This window comes from Carlito syrichta, unplaced genomic scaffold, assembly GCF_000164805.1.
Source record: "Carlito syrichta isolate Samal-C Ts95f unplaced genomic scaffold, Tarsius_syrichta-2.0.1 Scaffold313018, whole genome shotgun sequence".
NCBI lineage: Eukaryota > Metazoa > Chordata > Mammalia > Primates > Tarsiidae > Carlito > Carlito syrichta.
In genome coordinates this window covers 40,310-59,392 of record NW_007257114.1, presented here as the reverse complement: position 1 = coordinate 59,392, position 19,083 = coordinate 40,310, and the positions used below count along the sequence as shown (strand labels likewise).

General features: G+C 37.1%; 1 protein-coding gene across 1 annotated transcript in view; it reads right to left on the bottom strand.

The window, feature by feature from the left end:
* The window catches only part of FGF12 (fibroblast growth factor 12), a 233,010-nt gene extending 214,151 nt beyond the window's left edge, over window positions 1–18,859 (bottom strand). The window contains exons 1-2 of the mRNA XM_008070123.2: window positions 18,829–18,859; window positions 17,750–17,857 (exon numbers count right to left, since the gene is read on the bottom strand). Coding sequence (XP_008068314.2) covers window positions 17,750–17,857; window positions 18,829–18,859 — 139 coding nt within the window. The remainder of the gene's footprint in view (window positions 1–17,749; window positions 17,858–18,828) is intronic.
* Between the last annotated feature and the right edge of the window lie 224 nt (window positions 18,860–19,083).

Below are 19,083 nucleotides of genomic sequence, written 5' to 3'. Positions count from 1 at the left end.
GAGCAGGGTTTTGTAGTTTTCCTTGTAAAGGTCTTTCTCATCTCTGGTTAGGAAGATGCCAAGGTATTTCATTTTTTTTATGGCTATTGTGAATGGGATTGTGTTTTTTATTTGGGTTTCTGTTTGTTTATTATTGGTGTAAAGAAATGCGATTATCTTTTGCACATTTATTTTATACCTGAGGCTTTGCCAAAGTCCTTTATCATTGCAAGGAGGCTTTTGACAGATTCTCTTGGGTTTTCAAGGTACACAATCTTGTCGTCAGCAAAGAGGGATAACTTGACTTCCTCTTTTCCTATTTGGATACCCCTGATCGCCTTCTCTTTTCTGATTGTTCTAGCTAGGACTTCCAATACTATATTGAACAGGAGGGGAGAGAGTGGGCATCCTTGTCTTATTCCAGTTTTCAGGGGAAATGGTTCCAATTTTTGTCTCTTTAAGAGGATGCTAGCTGTGGGTTTCTCATAGATGGCTTTTACTATTTTGAGGTATGTTCCATGTACACCTAGGTGTTTGAGGGTTTTTATCAAGAAGTGGTGCTGGATTTTATCAAAAGCTTTTTCTGCATCTAATGATGTAATCATGTGGTTTTTATTCTGAGGTCTGTTGATGTATTTAATTACATTTACTGTCTTGTGAATGTTGAACCAGCCTTGCATCCCAGGGATGAAGCCTACTTGGTCATGATGGATGATTTTTGAGATGTGTTGTTGAATCTGGTTTGCTAGGATCTTGTTCAGAATTTTGGCATCTGTGTTCACCAAAGATATTGGCCTGTAGTTCTCTTTCTTTGTTGGTCTTTACCTGGCTTGAGTATCAATGTGATGTTACCTTCATAGAATGATTTTGGAGGAGGGTTCCATCTTTCTCAATCAAATACTTTCAGTAGGATTGGTATCAGTTCCTCCTTAAATGTCTTGTAGAATTCTGCTGGAAAGTCTTCTGTCCAGGGCTTTTTTTTTTGTAAGTAGTTTTCTTATTACATAGTCAATTTCCTTGATTGTCTATTTAGGGTCTCGATTTCTTCTTGTTTCAACCCAGGCAAGTTGTGTGATATCAGAAAGTCTTCCATTTCCTTAAGGTTATCCAGTTTGTTTCCATACAAGTGTACATAGTAGTCTCTAATGATCTTTTGTATTTCTTCGGGGTCAGATGTGACTTCATCTTTTATGTTTCTGATTGTATTTATTTGGGCATTTTCTCTTTTTTTCTTGGTCAATCTAGCTAAAGGACCATCGATCTTGTTTATCCTTTCAAAGAACCAGCTTTTTGTTTCATTGATTTTTTTGTGTTTTCTTTTGTCTTCTATGTCCTGTATTTGGGTTTTTATTTTGGTGATCTGGATTCTTCTGCTGCAGTTAGGGTTTTCGTGGTCTTGCTTTTCCAGCTTCCTAAGGTGACTTTTTAGGCTGTTGATTTGTGATCCTTCCATTTTCTTCATGTGCATTTGTAGGGATATGAATTCCTCTCTTACTACAGCTTTCTTGGCGTCCCAGAGTTTTGTTAAGATGTCTCTTCATTTTCATTTGTTTCCAGGTATCTTTTAATCTCTGTTTTGATTTCATTGTTGACCCAGGAGTTGTTTAGCATCATGCTGTTTACTGTCCAAATCTTTGTGGGTTTGGGGTGAAGCTTGTTGGTGTTGATGTTTATTTTTATTCCACTGTGGTATGAGAAGGTGCATGACAAAATTTCGATCTTTTGAAATTTGCTTATGCTTGATTTATGGCCAAGTATGTGGTCGATCTTAGAGTACGTTCCATGTGGTGCTGAGTAGAATGTATATTCTGTGATCGTTGGGTGGAGTGTTCTGTAGGTATCAATTAAGTCCATTTGGCCAAGGGTCACATTGAGGTTCCGGATCTCATTGTTGATTTTTTTTTGTCCTGATGATCTGTCTAGGGTTGTGAGTGGGGTATTAAAGTCCCCAGTTATGATGGTGTTAGAGTCAACATCTTTCTTTAGTTTTCCTAGATGCTGCTTTATGAAAGTTAGTGCTCCTATGTTGGGTGCATATATGTTTAGGATAGATATTTCTTGTTGATGGAGTGAACCTTTTATCATTATGTAGTGGTCTTCTGTATCTTTTTAAATTTTTGATAGCTTAAATGGTATTTTGTCTGAAATTAGGTTCACAACTCCTCTTTCTTTTGTGTTCCATTCGCCTGAATATTTGTTTCCCATCCTCTTACTTTGAGTCTGTGCATGTCCTTTCTATTTAGATGGGTCATTTGAAGGCAGTATATTGTTGCCTAGTGATATTTTATCCATTTTGCCATTCTGTGTCTTTTCAGTGGTGCATTTAGTCCATTCACATTCAGGCTAATTATTGAAATGTGAGTTGTTCCCTATCATAGAGTTCTTATAGAGTTTTTGTTGTTGATTCTCTTGGTTTGTTGTCCTTTTGGTTTTGGAGTTGGCTCATGAGTATTTTATTCTTTTTCCTGTACTCTTGTGAAAAACGTTGTTCTTTTTTACTTTTCTTCTGTGTTTAGCACTTTCTTAAGTGTTTCATGTAGAGGTGGTCTGGTGGCAGTGTAAGTTCTTAGGGATTGGATATCTGGGAAAGATTTTAATTCTCCCTCGCTGATGAAGCTTAGCTTGGCTGGGTAGATTATTCTTGGTTGAAATTGTTATCTTTTAGGACTTTGAAGATAGGGCTCCAAGCTCTCCTAGCCTGCAGGGTTACTGTAGATAAATCTGCTGCTATTCCAATTGGTCTTCCATGGTAGGTAATCTGGTCTTTTTCTCTTGCTGTCTTTGGGATTTTTTCTTTTATACCTACTTTGTTTAGGTGAATTATTATGTGTCTGGGAGTTGGTCTTCTCATTTGATGTCTTGCAGGGGTTCTCTGAATCTCTTGTGTGTGAATTTTTGCATCACTGATAAGATGAGGGAAGTTTTCTTCAATAATCTCATGGAATGTTTGTTCCAAGGTGGTTTCTGTTTTTCTGTTTCAGGAAGGTCAATTACTCTTAAGTTCTTTCTCTTGAAGTAATCGCTCATCTCTTAAAGGTTTTGTTCTGTCTTTTTAATCTTGTTTTCTGTGTTTTTAACAGTTTGGGTTAGTTCTATATTTTGGTCCTCAAGCTCTGAGATTTTTTCTTCTGCTTGGCTAATTCTGCTTTCCATGCTTATCAGTTTGTTATTTATTTCATTCACAGTATTCTTTATTACTGTTATCTCAGTTATCAACTCCTTCCTAGTTTCTTCTTGTCTCTCCTCAATTCTTTTTATTTATCAAGATATTAATGTCTTGATATCTAGGTTTGTAGTTTGAGACCAGTCATTCTGGGGGTTCTTCATTGTTTGAAGTCACTTTTCTCAGTGACTGTCCTCCTAGGGGTCTGGCAAAGACCCATATTCTTCTTTTGGTTTTTCTTCATTTGTGTATATTTTTCTTTCTCTCCCCCTTTCCCTCCCCTTCTTTAATTCTGTTTTTCAGGGAAGGCTGGGTTGCTTTGGCTTCACTTGTGCAATATCCTGTTCTTCCTTATGAGGGTCTTCTGGCTTTGTTCACTTTTGAGGCTGGAGTGTGGGCTGCAGGCTATACTTTATGCAGTTTTGAGGTTTAATTGAGGGGTAAGCTGTGATTCAGAATCTATCTGCTGATTCCAGCATTCACCAACAGGTGTATGGGCACACTGGAACCTATTTCCCACTGCCTTACAATCTGTCTGTGTAGTGGGATGTAAGTTTGATCCCTGGAACAAAAGGAGGGACGAAAGAGGAAAATAATGGAGGAAGGGGGGGGGGGTCAATGGAAAGTTAGAAAGAGAGAAGAGTGAGAGGGAAAACAGACATACATACCAACTGACAGGTGAAAAAGATACACAAGGCCAGAGAAGTGAAAAAGACACACAAGCAAAATTCCCTAAAGCATACCAGTAACCACACAAAGATAGTCCAATAAAATCATGCCTTTTGATGCATTTTCCCCAACACAAACAGCCTAAGTCAAAAAGTAAACAAAAAGCAAACAACATGACAAAATCAAAAGTCAAAATAAGAAACCAGACTAGCTCTGAAATCTTTCCTGAGTGCCTAAAGTCTCTTCAGCTCTGATCTCCAGCCTCTCCCCTTTGCTTTCATTGCAGGCAGCTTGATTTACTCGCAGCTTGGGTTTGTTCTTTTAGCCTGCTCCCTGAGAGTTCTGCAATGTTGAGTTGCCTGTATCTGATTCAGCATAGGGGAGGGGATTTGTCTCCCATTAAGCATGTTACCTTAGGAACCGAGGTGGGGGATGCTCATAGGTGGGCAGAGCAGTGCAAATCTCTGCCTGGAAAATGGCCAAGGTGGGCAGTTCCTCTTTCACGGATCCTTTCTCTCCACTTATCTGGGTCCCTGGGCAATCCACTATGATGGGCTGTGGTTGCACGCGAGGCACTGGGGATCAGTTGCACAGCTGGGCACTGGATCCGGTGTGCCACCAGCAGGCTGGGGTGAAGGAGGAAGCTGGGAGTTCCCAGCACCTCCTTAAGATATGTGTTCCCTTACACAAGCATGGGGTTGTACACTGGGTGCTTCAGCCAGGGTGGGCCCAGAGCTCCAGAGCTCCAAAGGGCAGGTGATGAGCGGTGAGCATGGCTTTGGGCCCCTTACAGGGCACTTCAGCCAGAAATGGAGCTGGTATCGCTGAGGGGTGGGTGCCTAGAGCCACCCGGGGTGACCGGCGGCTTGGTGCTGGGTGAGATGATGTAGCTGGGGTGAGAGCCGAGATTCCCGCGTGGTGGGCGGGGGCCACATATAGTGGAACAGGGCAGCTGAGGGCCGTAATATCTGGCCCTATGTGGGACCGAGGGTCCCTGGGCCTTGGACCGGTGTGGCTGGGGGTGGGCAGCGGGGTGGGGGGAGGAAAGTAAGAGTCTTTTTGGGAACTCACGTTCAGAGAATCTCACAATTCCACCTATGCCGTCGCCATCTTACCAGAACCTCCCAAAAAATTTTTTTAAAAGAAAATATACAGGTCTTTTATACTTCATGGTAGTATGTCCTGGAAAATACCAGTCCACATGAACATACATCTATGATTTACTCCTTATTTAGTTGGTGGCTATGAACAATGTTTAGTCAAACCAGCCACATGTAACAAACTCCACTACCATTAATGAAGAATATGGGGGCAACCCCTTTGGGTCCCCTCCCACTGCGGGAGCTTTTCTGTCCTTTCAATAAATCCTGCTTTAAGATAAAAGAATATGGACAGATCCATACAACCTTGCAAGCAATAATTTATGTAGAAGAAGAAACACAGGATATGGATATAGTAGAATTGAATTTCTACTTTATTTTGAGCAAATAAAACTCACACTTCAGAGCCTCAGGTAATGAATTTCTGGAATTTTAAAATAATCTCTAATCTAACTCAACAAAACTCTACTCCCCTTTTCTACTATTTCAAGAAGCATCCTCTTTTAATGTATTTCTTATTCTTAAAATACCTGAGTATATATTTTATTTTTCTACTGCATAAGGTTATATTTAGACTGCTGGCTCTAGAAGAATAATAAAAACAATGGTTCCCTGTTTATGAGCAATTGTACCATTCACATATTATACTTTCAGAAAAACGACATCTCTATAATTATCACCACAGATATATATTCACAGAACACTTTGAAGGTATATATAACATGGCAAGAGTGTCTTCTTATACTATTATTGCCCCAGAGTTCACTTTTTACCCGACTCAGCATACTTAATTTCCTTCCTGTTTTCAAATGGAAAATGACTTCCTTATCCTTCCCTTGAATTCCCTCAATTTATCTGCCATTCTCAAAATAAAATGTAAGTATGGTCCAATCTGCATTAATCCCTTAAGCAGAATGTTGTCATACAAAATCATAGTCATTTTTTATGGAATTGTTTTGTAAATTCACTCTCATTCATTTATTTAACAAAGAGTGACTACCTAATACATATGTGTCAGGTAGCATTCTAGGTGCCAGAGACACAACAGTGCAAAATGCAGACAAAGCTTCTTGCCCCTATGGAGATTATATTCCAATTACGTCTTTATTTGTAAATGGTAACCTGCTTTACTACTGTTACTATAAATTGACCTATCTGCATCCATTACTAAGTCCTTATCCACTCTTAAGGCCTTATTACAGGATATCACTAAGATAAAACAGGCATAGTCAATACCCTGAAGAAGTTCATAATTTAGAAAGACTAAGTCGAATACACAATCAATACATACAGATTCAACAGCATAAAATCTTAAGAGATGCACAGTTTGTTCATAGGAAAAAGCAGGACTTTACAGTTAAATAAATAAGAAAAATGTTTCAAAGACAAAAGGTAATCAATCTTGCCTTTAGAGGATGACATAACAAGTAGAAGAAATAACATAAGCAAGTATGGAGTGAAGAAAACATGTGGTATATGGGGGAACATTTTAGTGGCAAAAAGAGATAACAAAATAAGTAGGTATATTACATTAGTGGTAAGAGTTCTGGAGGAAAAAAACAAAATTCGAGTAACCAAAGAAGGCTGGAGTATTCAGGATACGAATTGAAATTTATTTAACCAGTAAAAGACTTTCCCTGAGAAAAGACCTGCCTTTTAAGTAAGTTGTGAAGAAGATGAAGAAATGGGCTATCCAGATATTTGGAAAAAGAACATTCCAGGAGGATGGGGATATACTAATGCCTTCAGACAGGAACATGGTTGGTGTGTTTTAGGGACAGCAAGGAGACCAGTGGAAAGAGAGAAGTGGAACAACAAGAAGGATGAAGTCAGGAGCAATGAGTAAGATTATATGAAATATTATTGGTCACAGGTCATTGGCTTGTGCCCTTAATGGTGTGTGATGAAGGGGATTGAGCAGAGAAGGGAGTTTATCTTATTTTATGTTTTAACTGGGTCGCTCTGGCTGCTGTGTGGAAAATAGGTTGAAGGGGAAAAGTCTTAAGTAAAGAGCCCAGTCAGGAAGCTATTGCAAGAATCCACACAAAGAGGAGAGTAGCTCGGAGTAGGTAGCAGCAACAGGAGTATTGAGAAGAGGTTGAAATCTGTATATAAATATTGAAAGTAGAGGTAAGGCCGGGCTTGGTGGCTCAAGCCTGTAATCCCAGCACTTTGGGAGGCTGAGACGAGTGGATTGCCTCAGCCCACAGGTTTGAGACCAACCCAGGCAACTTGACGAGACCTCGTGACTACAATAAATAAATAAAAAATCAGCTGGGCATGATAGTGCATGCCTGTAGTTCCCGCTACTTGGGAGGCTGAGGCGGAAGGATAACTGGAGCCCAGCAGGTCAATGCTGGAGTGGCCATGAGTGTGGCTTTGCACTCCAGCCTGGATGACGGAGTGAGACTCTGACTCAAAAAAAAAAAGAAAGTAGAGGTGAATTCACTACTGTTTTCAAATTCAACGCAAACATTATTGCACTATTTACTCACAATTTTGCCCTATTTTGTAATATGTTTAAAAGAAAAAAGTTTTAAGTTTTTCTAAAGTAAACACAAAAATCATTATTAACTTGTAGGCTTACAAAAGTTTAAACCTGTCAGTGATATTGGAGATCATCTCCAAACCCCTCATTTGGCAGAGTAGAAAACAAAAGATTCACTCTTGAAAGGATAAATGGCGGGGTTGGGGGGGGAAGTGACTTGAAATTAAGCTCACTCAGCTATTTAGAGAAATAACCTGAACTGGAAACCAGGTTATCTAACTTGCAGTCCAATCTACTCTGTCTTACAACCGGTGATATTTAAGTGGTTCATACTGTTCCCTTAAAGTTGTGTTTAGTCATTTTGAATTCACTAACATTGAGTAAAAGCCACAGGTATTCCAAACTGAAAAAGTTTTCAAGGTCCAGGCAGGTAGGAGGAAAATGTGGGAGAAAAGTAGTTGCATCCGTTGTATCCGTTGCTTGAGTAGACTCATTCCTTGTCTCTCCCCCACCCCCAACAAGACCTGCTGCAAAACACAACAGCTAAATTTAACACATTTCAGGTCCTTAGAATTTTGGAAAAGATCCATTGCTGTGCTAGGCAGAAGACATAAAGCAGTCATACTCTAATAGGGACAATACAAATGCAGGTAAGGAATTTCAGTGACTGGTACAGCTGTAAACATATGCATAAGGCTCAAATACAGCAGAGTGAAGTGAGTGATTAGTGTAGGGTTCTGTGTGGGGGCCGCAGTTGAAAAGGATAGTTAGAGAAGGACTTACATGGACAAAGAATGTAAAGATTGAGGAGGGTTCTGAAGGATGAGAGTGGCTTGCCAGGTGGATAAAACTGGTGAAGACACTCCAGGCAAAGGGAAGTAGTATGTGTAAAAGCTCCAAGACATAAAACTCTGTTGGTATGATCTTACCTATATCATTATAGGAGTTTTTTGTAATTCCCCAAACCTATATTTGATCACATATCTGTCTGAAACTGAGCCCTGACTGCCTCTAGGTAATAAAACAAAAATGTAACAGATTTCACATATGTTTAAGACACTAGAAAGTTTGAATTTCACTACTTGCAGATATCTGCTTTCCCTACTATATTAAGAGTCGGATCCTTATAGAATTAGGTATAACAGTCCCAGGACAGAGACTGAATCACTAGCAAGTGTGAGCACTGCAAATCGCAGGAGCAGAAGAGAGTTACAAGTTGTAACTGCTGTAGTGCGTCAGAATTATCTCTAAGGGCTTGTCAAGACAGATTTCTGAGCCCCAGTCCCAGAGTTTCTGACTCAGCATGTCTAAGGTGATGTCAGAAAATATGTATTTCTAACAAGTTCCCAGATGATGCTGACACTGCCGGTCCAGGGATCCAGGGACTACACATTTTGTAAACCACTTACATAGTCTTCAATACCCTTTGTGTAAACACCTTCAAGCCAGGCGTCGTGACTCCTGCCTGTAATCCCAGCACTTTGGGAGGCTGAGGTGGGCAGATTGCTTGAGCTCAGGAGTTTAACCAACCTGGGCAACAAAGTGAGACCTTGTCTCTAAAAAAAGAAAGACAAGAAAAGAAAAGAAGTATTAGCTGGGAGTGATGGCATGTGCCTATAGTCTCAGCTATTTGGGATGCTGAGGTGGAAGGTTCACCTGAGCCCCGAAGGTCGAGGCTGCCATGAGCCATGATTGTCATTATCATGCCACTACATTTCAGCCTGGGACAGAGTGAGACCTTGATTCAAGGGGAAAAAAAATTCTTTCCTATAACAATGGCTGCCACTGCTAAGAACTCTACTTCTGTTCAAATGACCAATCTATGAGCTCCTTTCAAACAAGGGCTTTCACTCCTACTGATGAGAATAACAATAGCAGGTAACATTTATTAAGAATTACTATGTTCTAGGTGCTGTTTGAAGCACTTTTCATGAGTCAACCCATCTAATCTACACAACAGCCTTATAAGCTAAGAACTATCATTATTGTCATTTAACAAATGAGGGAATTAAGACAAAGAGGTTAAATAACCCAAAGGCATAGAATCTCAAGTCAGATAACCTGGATTCAAATTCTGGCTTTACCATTCATGTATGTGACTTCACAAATCTTTACAAACACCCTGAGAATATCATATAGGGATTTGCAAACTGAAGATTTCCTGCCTGCTAGCAACATAACTTTCAGAGCAAATGATATGTAAGGAATAGAAGCCATCAATCAGTTTTTCTGAGAATATTTTTTACTTCTGTATGAGAAGTAAATAAAAGACTATCAAAATCAGAGATTCTTTGTTCCTCTCATTTTGTACAATCTGAGTTTATATAAATTTGAGAAAGTTTATGCAACTTGCCCAAGGCCAAAGCACTGCACTCAGCCAAAAATAGACCAAAGAAAACCTGTCTTCAGCTCTTTCTAGGAATACACTTTATTAAGTAGCTTGAATAAGATTCTTAACCACTATGCATTCTGCCTATGCATATGTCCACATTTAGTCATAGAGCAAATAGGAACAAGTACAATTTCAAATGCTTCATACTTTGCTTTACTGACCTAAAGGATATTTGGAGATTACAAAGCAGAAGCTTTGTAATTAAAAAGACATAAGAGCAAGAAGAAGGTGAGAGGCCAAGGGTTAAAAAAACAAAAACAAAAACAACTAGGGAGTTATCCTCTTGTGATTTTATGTGACAGGGTAGATCATTCAAGGACATAATTAGTTCTTGTTCCAAATATTTGTTTCAACAAATATTATTTGGAGGTACTGTCTTTAAAATTAATTAATTGCTCTCTTTAAAATTAAAGGCAGTAGCCAGGCTCGGTGGCTCAGCCTGTAATCCCGTGCCTTTGGGAGGCTGAGGTGAGTGGATTGCCTGAGCCCGCGGGTTCGAGACCTGCCTGGGTAACTTGGCGAGACCTCATCTCTACAATAAATCAAAAATTAACTGGGCGTGGTAGCGCACGCCAGTAGTTCCAGCTACTTGAAAGACTGAGGCAGAAGGATCGCCGGAGCCCAGTAGGTTGAGGCTGCGGTGGCCAAGAGCAGCCACTGCACTCCAGTCTGGTGACAGAGTGAGACTCCAACTCAAATTAATTTAATTAAATTAAATTAAAAGCAGTAAAAAATAAATTTATATCAAATGCCTAAGACAAATGTCCATAACTCTTCTTCTAGATATCAAAATCAAAATGACATATTTTTCCTTTATTAAAAAAAGTGAAGTTACCATATTCATAAGCTAAGGCTGAAGATTAATTTTGCATTTGCAAAGATATGTTATAAGAATGAGAACATCACACGCACCAAAATGATGCTCAAGACGATGTAAATAATCTTACGTAAAGAAAAGCAGCAGGATAATGCAGACATTTATTTAAAAAAAAAATCTAACAGGTATGATTTTGCACATACAAATTAATTACATGGTCTTAAAATATAGAAAGCACAGAAGAAAAATAATATCCCTATAATTGGATAAGACATAGTTCTTACTCTCCCACGAGTACTATGATGTGTATACTTGAGTAGGTGAAAGAGATGAACTTGTTGGCCAGAAAAACTCCTTGTTAGGGAAAGAGAACATCTTTATAATTCTTTACAGTACCTGTATGCCTTATAATAAAAAAATATAAGATTACCTTCATAATTTTTCCCCTAATAACCATTTGGATCATATTTCTGTTCCTAGTATAGCAGTACAAGCTTCTGCTGACTTTGATTGTGTCTATCTACTTGTGACTGGTGGTATCAAAACATCATATGTTTGGTATTGTATAGAAAACATAACTGGATGACTAAATTTTTACATTTCCAATTAGATTTCAGAAAGTCAGACATTTTGAAATATGTTTCTTTATACTGAACTTATTGCGAATATAATACATTCATAAAATCTGAAGAAATTGCATTTGTAATTGATAGAAACATAAACTATTAGATGTTTAGACCAAGAGATTCTCAAGAAATAAATACATCTCTAAAAACAAAACATGGGAGACTTTTTTTTTTTTTTGAGTTGGAGTCTCACTCAGTCGCCCAGACTGGAGTGCAGTGGCCGCTCCCGGCCACCGCAGCCTCGACCTGCTGGGCTCCGGCGATCCTTCTGCCTCAGCCTTCCAGTAGCTGGAACTACAGGCGCACGCTACCATGACCAGCTAATTTTTTTGATTTATTATAGAGATGAAGTCTCACCTGCCCAGGCGGGTCTCGAACCCGCGGGCTCAGGCAATCCACTCACCTCAGCCTCCCAAAGCGCTGGGATTACAGGCTGAGCCACCGAGCCCGGCTGGGAGACTTTTTAAATAATAATTATGGAACAAATAATGCCTTCTTAAATTGAGAAAAAACACTTAGAGCATAAAAGCATATTTACAATAAAATTAAAAAGAAGACAGCATGGCAAAAAAATAATTTGAAGACAACATAATGAGCAAAAAGAGGGTAATTCACATAACAAGAACTGATTTTTAAATTCAGATCTACAAATTAAAAAACAGACATTTTGTAGACTCACATATAAACAGAAAAAGTTTAGAGTTTAAAATTTTAAAGGCACAAAAGGGTGTACGGTTTTCTAGTATATACCTACTAGAAAAAGAAGTGCAGCTCTCCCTTATAACACACAAGCAAGTGTTCAACCTAACTCATAATAAGAAAAGTTAAAATTTATGTTTTCAGGTAACAAAGCATAAAAAAAGCTTGATAACACATTATGTTGACTAGAAGATAAAGAAACAGACACTTTTAGTGTAAATTTGTACAATGGGTAGCAATTCAGTAATATCTTTCAAATTTAAGAAAACATATATCTTTGAACGAGCAATTTTACTTCTAAGAAACCACCCTATAAATATGTTTACACACATGAAAAATTACTTATGTACAAGAATATCTTTATAACATTGTCTGTATTAGCAAAATATTGGAAAGAACTGAAATGCCCATCAATAGGAAGTCAGGTGTTTAAATAACTCCTTTTAAATATGTACTAATATGGAAAAATCTTGCAGATATACATTTTAAGTAAAAAAAAAAAAGGTGCTGAACTAGATAAATATCAATGGATGGATGGATAGAATGATAAATAAATCACATATTATATATGTTGATTAATACATAGAATTATAACTAGAAAAATATCAAGAATGTGACCAAGTGGCAGAGGGGAGTTAAGAAAGAAAAATGCTTTTGACTGCTTCAGTGACCTCTATCCAAAGAATCTCAGATATATACCCGTGGTCGAACAAAGTTGGGTTTAAAGGCTCAAAGCAGGGAGGAAAAATACATACCACGGCAGAACTAGGGTATCTTGGTAAGAGGGTATGGGAAAAGACTTTTAAGATTTGTGTGTGTTAAGTGATTTCAGGAAGAGCTCACAGATAGGTAGATTTGCCCCAGACTGGATGCTCTAGGAAAGTAGGTGTAATTCTATGATTACTATGTTAATAAGGCTTATCTAGAAGACAAAAAGAACACAGCAAGATTAAAGCTGTGTTTGGTAAAGAAGGCTTGCCTACTCACATGATCTAGGACACAGAAATATTTTTGTAGATTGGGCAATGTTTTTGTTTTTGTCTGTGTTCAGACATGATTACAGAGTTATCTTGCTTTTATCTTGACTCATCATGTCACAGTGGCCTTGTCTAATTGTGTATGCCATGTTGCATGCTGTAAAACTGTCTATTTTCAGTAGAAGGACACCAATGTTTGCTGGGAGTGTCAAGCCAGCTTCTGCCTATCACGGACTATTTGCTCATTCTTGACTATATACCCTTTTGTGCCTTTATGACTTTTATACCACATACTTATCTTACCTACTCAAAATAATTGTTGGAAGAATATCAGGTCTAGAGGGCACCTTAAATGTCACTGAGTTTTGAAGCCATCCCCCACAACACCACCACTCTGCTTCCCCCTCCTATACCAAGGGGATTTTCTTGAAAACCTCTCCCTCCTTGTTTGCTTTAAATGCCAATATAGTATCTGATCTGCTTGAATATCTCCAGGCTCAGCACTGCACTAACTTGTCAGGCAGCCCATTCCATAGTCATATAAGACTCTTAATATTTTTCTGTTCAGAGGAAAAGAGAACAATGCGTTTGGTTATAATATCTTCATTTTTTTCTTCCCAGCATTTTTGACCTCTTTAAATATTTCTTCTTCTATGGTTAATTCATGGAACAAAATAATTAGCTTTTTTTATGCAAAATATTCCTATTAATACCCTCCAACCGCTATTCTATTGTCTTTTTGTTTTAGTGTTCCAACACAGTTTTGCATTTTTTTGTTATCATTGCATTTGCAGAGATTTTTATCTGTTACTGCCGACAAATCCATTTGCGTTTGTACTCAATTACATGTAATTAGTCTTTTCTTCATGAACAAAAGAACAGGTGTCTTTATCAATTCTGTGCAAGAGACTATGGTAAGGTTGGTTGGACCTAATGATGTCTAGTGAACCAAACAACACTTTTCTGACAGATGCTCATAGTAACAAGATTTTTTTCAAACAATCAACTGCTTCTACTCCTACCCACACAAAGTGGAGAAAGAAAAGGCATTTTAACAACTTAGAGGCTTATAATTTTTCTATAAAAAACATGAGTAGACTTTAAATCCCTCTCTGATATTTTTACCCCAATTCTCACTCAGAAAAAGTACATAAAAGAATTATTTCTTTTCACTGTAAAATTTATATTAAAATATGTGAAGGGAGGGTCAGAAGAAAGTACCCTTGTTGAAAAACTAATGAAATCAAAATAAGGACTAAAGCTCAGTAAATAGTATTGTACTGGTATTAATTTTCTGGTTTTGATCATTGTATTGCTTTGGTGTAAAACAATACTATGAAAGAAAGCTGACTAAAGAGTATAAATAATAATAATAATATTACTTTGTAATTTTTCTGAAGTCTAAAATGATTTCAAAAGAAAAAGTTAAAAAAAAATGTGTGTTGGTAGAAGTGCTTTAACCAATGACCTAGAGAAACTTTTGCATATTTTTCACAAAAAGACATTTATTCATCTATCTATTCATTCCATTGTATTGATGCTTACTAGAGACCATTCTAGGTTCTACAGATACATGAAGGGCCAAAACGAAATCTCTTCACTTATAAAACTTACATTCTCCTGGGAAGAAGGGCAAAAATGAATAAATAAACAATCACAATACATATGTCGAATGGTCATAGGAGATATGAATAGAAATAAAATGAGGTATCAGAATAGAGAGTGCCAAGGTGAGAAGTGTCATTTTTTATTTTTGTATTACTTTTTATTTTAAAGATATAGAGTACAATTCAGGATTAGGTATACAAGTGACCATCGTACAGGCAAAGTTTGAGCCTCTCTTTGGTCCCACTTTGCCTGGTTTGAGATCAGGTATGCTTACTGATGTTGTGTCTCCCCTGCCCCACCCCACCCCAACAATATCCCACTACTGCCAATCCCTTTCTTATACTATTATGATAAATGTTCAGGGTCCACTTATGAGTGAGAACATGTGATACTAGAGAAGTATCAATTTTTAAAGGATGGTCAAGGAAAGCTTCTTCAGCATCTATAAGAAAGATCTTAGCAGCACTTTTTGTAATTGCCTTGAAATAGGCATGATACTTATTCACCAAAAGGAGAATGAATAAATATGTTTGGGCATATTCGTACAACAGAATATTTTATAAAACTGAATGAAATAAAGAATGTCTATTACCATATACAAATCTCAAAACCATAATATTGGGGATTAAAATACATTAAAGATATGATACTGCTCTCACTTATAAAAAGTTTTAAAATATGTAAAACAGTATTATGAATGATTTAAGATATGTATATGAAAATTTTTTTACATTGCATATAAATAAAAATGCCAAATTCAAGATAGTTATTATGAATTGTAATGAAAGAAAGCAGAATTCCATCAGAGAGCTCACACCAGGAAGTTCAAATGTACTGATATTTTAATTAGTTTTTAAGCTGTTGGTGTATATTCAGATAAACTTATATTAGTCTTTATATTTTGTACATCTTAACAATTTTAATAACAACTTATTGAAATGTGTTTAGTAGCTTATAAAAATTAAATAGTTTAAGTGTGTGAGTTCAGATAGTTTTTAAAAGTATGTATTTGACAGAATGCATTCCCCTTTGTGTATGTGTGTGTGTGGTGTGTGTGTATGTAAACGTGTGTGTGGTATCATTTTGCTGAAATATAGAAATACATAAATATGCATATATGAATAAATGTGCATATATGTGTGTGTGTATATATTTACACTAACAGTTGACCAAGCATCATCTGACCAAGTACTTATAATTATTTTTTTAGTAACAGTGAAGGAAGGATTTGTGTTAGTTTGATCCCCACACTTGCACTCCCACCCTTCTACTCCTGCCCCATGATAAATGTCATGTGCCTGCAGGACAACTGGGTTGGGTTAAGGTAGAAACTTGTGAGGCTGAATGTGGTTATTTGGCTTAATTGAGTATTAAATACATCTTTATACAATGTGCTATATTTCAATTTTTTTTAAGTTGGATAGACAGTGCTGGCAGGGGATGCTAATATTATCATCACTTCCAGCCACCTCATTTTCTTTTTTTTTTTTAATTGGAGTCTCACTCTGTCACCCAGACTGGAGTGCAGTGGCCGCTCCCAGCCACTGCAGTCTCACCTGCTGGGCTCCGGCGATCCTTCCGCCTCAGGCTTCCAAGTAGCCGGAATTACAGGCATGCGCTACTATGCCCAGCTGATTTTTTTTGATTAATTTTAGAGATGAGGGCTCGCCAAGTTACCCAGACGGGTCTCGAACCCGCAGGCTCAGGCAATTCACTCACCTCAGCCTCCCAAAGGTGTGGGATTACAGGCTGAGCCACCGAGTCCAGCCAGCCACCTCATTTTATGGAAGAAAAACCTTGAGATCTAGAGATATTTCAGCATAGGCTGGGCGAGTGACACAATTAAGCAATTATCTGATTCTTTCCATCTATACATGTAGCTTCATTAAATATACATTCAAGTATAGAGGTAATAGATGAAGATCACACATGGAGAGAAAAGCATCCTGATTTTTCTGGAATGAGTTAAAAACTTGAATCAGTTAGAGAATGCATTCATACAAACACAAACCAACATTGCAAACCACAATGAGTCAATCAACAACTTTTCAAACTGAGAGCAAGATAATTGGAATAAAAGTCTTCATAATATGATCTTTTATTTACTGTAAATCATATTTGTAATGTGTAATATTAAGTGAACAAAGAATAACTTAGAAGGGGCGGACAAGAGCATTTCCACACATTAGGGATTTTGAATTTTTCCTCAAATTGTTCTTATTAATTTAAAAGATATTTCACTATCAAATATCAGGTTTCCTAAATTACTTTATGCAATCTGGTAGATTGTCAGTCTGATTACATCACATCCATCAGAATCACAACTCAATTGGACAGATATTGAATGAACATTTACTGTGTGTCCAACACTAAAGATCTAGTGGTGAATATGGATATACTTTATGAAACAATGTGGCACCCTACATAACTTTAGAATAACATGACTTTGTCCTAATATATCTGTATATAATTATGCAGAAGTTGAAAGATATGAAAGCAATCCTTCTTGCCTCTGATGCTTATATTTGAAATTTTTCTAAATGCAAATGCACTCTGTCATGCCTTGATGACTACATTTAGTTTAACTTGTCAATCAAAAGTTAAATGACTTAAAAACTATTTTCAAAAATATTATTATTAATCTTTTAATGCTCAGCATTTTTATTGCAAAAAATTATGTTAAAAATTCCACTTCAGGTGAACCAGTCTTCATTATCTTCTTCTTCTTATATACTATAAAGCATCATCATGATATTTAAATGCATTTTCTTTTAAAATCATAATAATTTTGTCCTTAATCAAAGTAAAATAACATAAGACATATATATGTATGTATTCAATGTTAACCTTAAGAAGTAATTTTTGTCTGCCAGCAATTATATTCTGAGAATTAGTATGTGTTGTTCATTACTTGGTTCGAGGACATAAATATCATCTTGTGTCAGTATTGATCCCATGAGTGTTTATTATCAATATGATTAAAAACACTTTGATGGGAGGATATTCTTGTCCATTGACCAACTGGAACTCCATCAAGCCTCTTATCTTCTCTTTTAGTATATAACCTCTCTCCCATATTGCCTCTTTGCTGCAGAGAATCATAGCAAGAAGGTTAAAGGAAAAGATACTTCCCAATAGCTCAAAAGGCAGCCTGAACATGCTCTAAATACAAGATACACAGGACCATACATTTGATTTGGAATTAGGTGCCAAGAAGCGAATGTTTCTTACTGTAGTCACTGTTTTCGTCCTTGGTTCCATCAATGGTACCATCTGGGTGCATCTGCAGGAAATATCCCTGCTGGCTGAATAACCTTGTCACAATTCCTTTCAGCTGGGGTTCTATAAGGCAAAATAAAATAATTATTCAAATTTTTATTTTGCTTATAAAATTCACACTTGTAAATTGTTAAAAACATTCTATAACTAAATGCATAAATGCCAATGGCTTAAATATTGAAATAATTATTTGGGAGGGAGGTATTTTAGTAACATATCTATAGACTTTTTTCCCTTCTAGTGGCAGCGCCATAATACTTTTAGCAGTGAACTAAATGTAAATAAATAAAAGCTAATCAAAATTCGTGAAATACAAAGGCGTGCTAAAGAGTGAATTATTTCCCTCTTTCATGCATCTGGTGTCTGACCTCAAGATTTCACCAAGTTTATGGTCCCATTCCAAAATTATTATTTAGGCCAAAATGCCACTGTAAATCCTAAGTTTCTGGCAGTCACAATCACATGCAGAAAGACTTCTATTTCTACCATGTGTCAGCTCTCCATCAGAAACTCCTGGGTTTTGAAATTCTGATCAAGTTCAGCTAGAGAGAATAGCTTAGATGAGAACCACAAGCAAAAGCAAAACCCCATGGCCATGATATGCCACTGGAAAGTATGTGAAAATGCAAATTTCACCTTCCTTAAATACTGCCCCAGAGCAGAGTCTCAGTACAACAAAGGTCATTTCTCTAGTATTGGGGGTGGGAGGAAATCAAGTCATAAGCATTTCTCTAAGTATTTCAAACTAGAAGTGGTCTTCAACTTTCAAAAACTCTCTACACACAAATACTATTAAACTAACCATTGTATGCCACATTTGAATTTTTGTACATCAGCTAATATAAATATTTAAGGCTTTCTCATTGTGGTTCTGGCTGCCAGCAACAATCTAGCTTCCACAGCATCACCATTTTTGTCTCTATTGTTGAGCAAAATGAACTTTTCCAGTGTATTTATAGCACTAATTATTTCATTAAAATGAGGAGAAAAAGAAAAATGCTGCTTCTGGTGATAAAAATTGAAGCAAAGATGGAAATCATATGATTGCTGAAGTAGTAACATGGTATCCTCAGAAGGACAATCACTGAATTTATGCTAATCAACTTCATCCTTCATCCACTTACTCAATCAGTATTTACTAAGAATTTCTTTTTTCTGTCAGGCAATATGCTACTTACTATGTGTAAAACTGAAAACATTTATTGATGTTTAGGTCTAAAAGATAATTCTGGTTAAGCATTTGGTGTGTTTAATTCTTTGGAAATGGGCCTACCCCTTATAACATA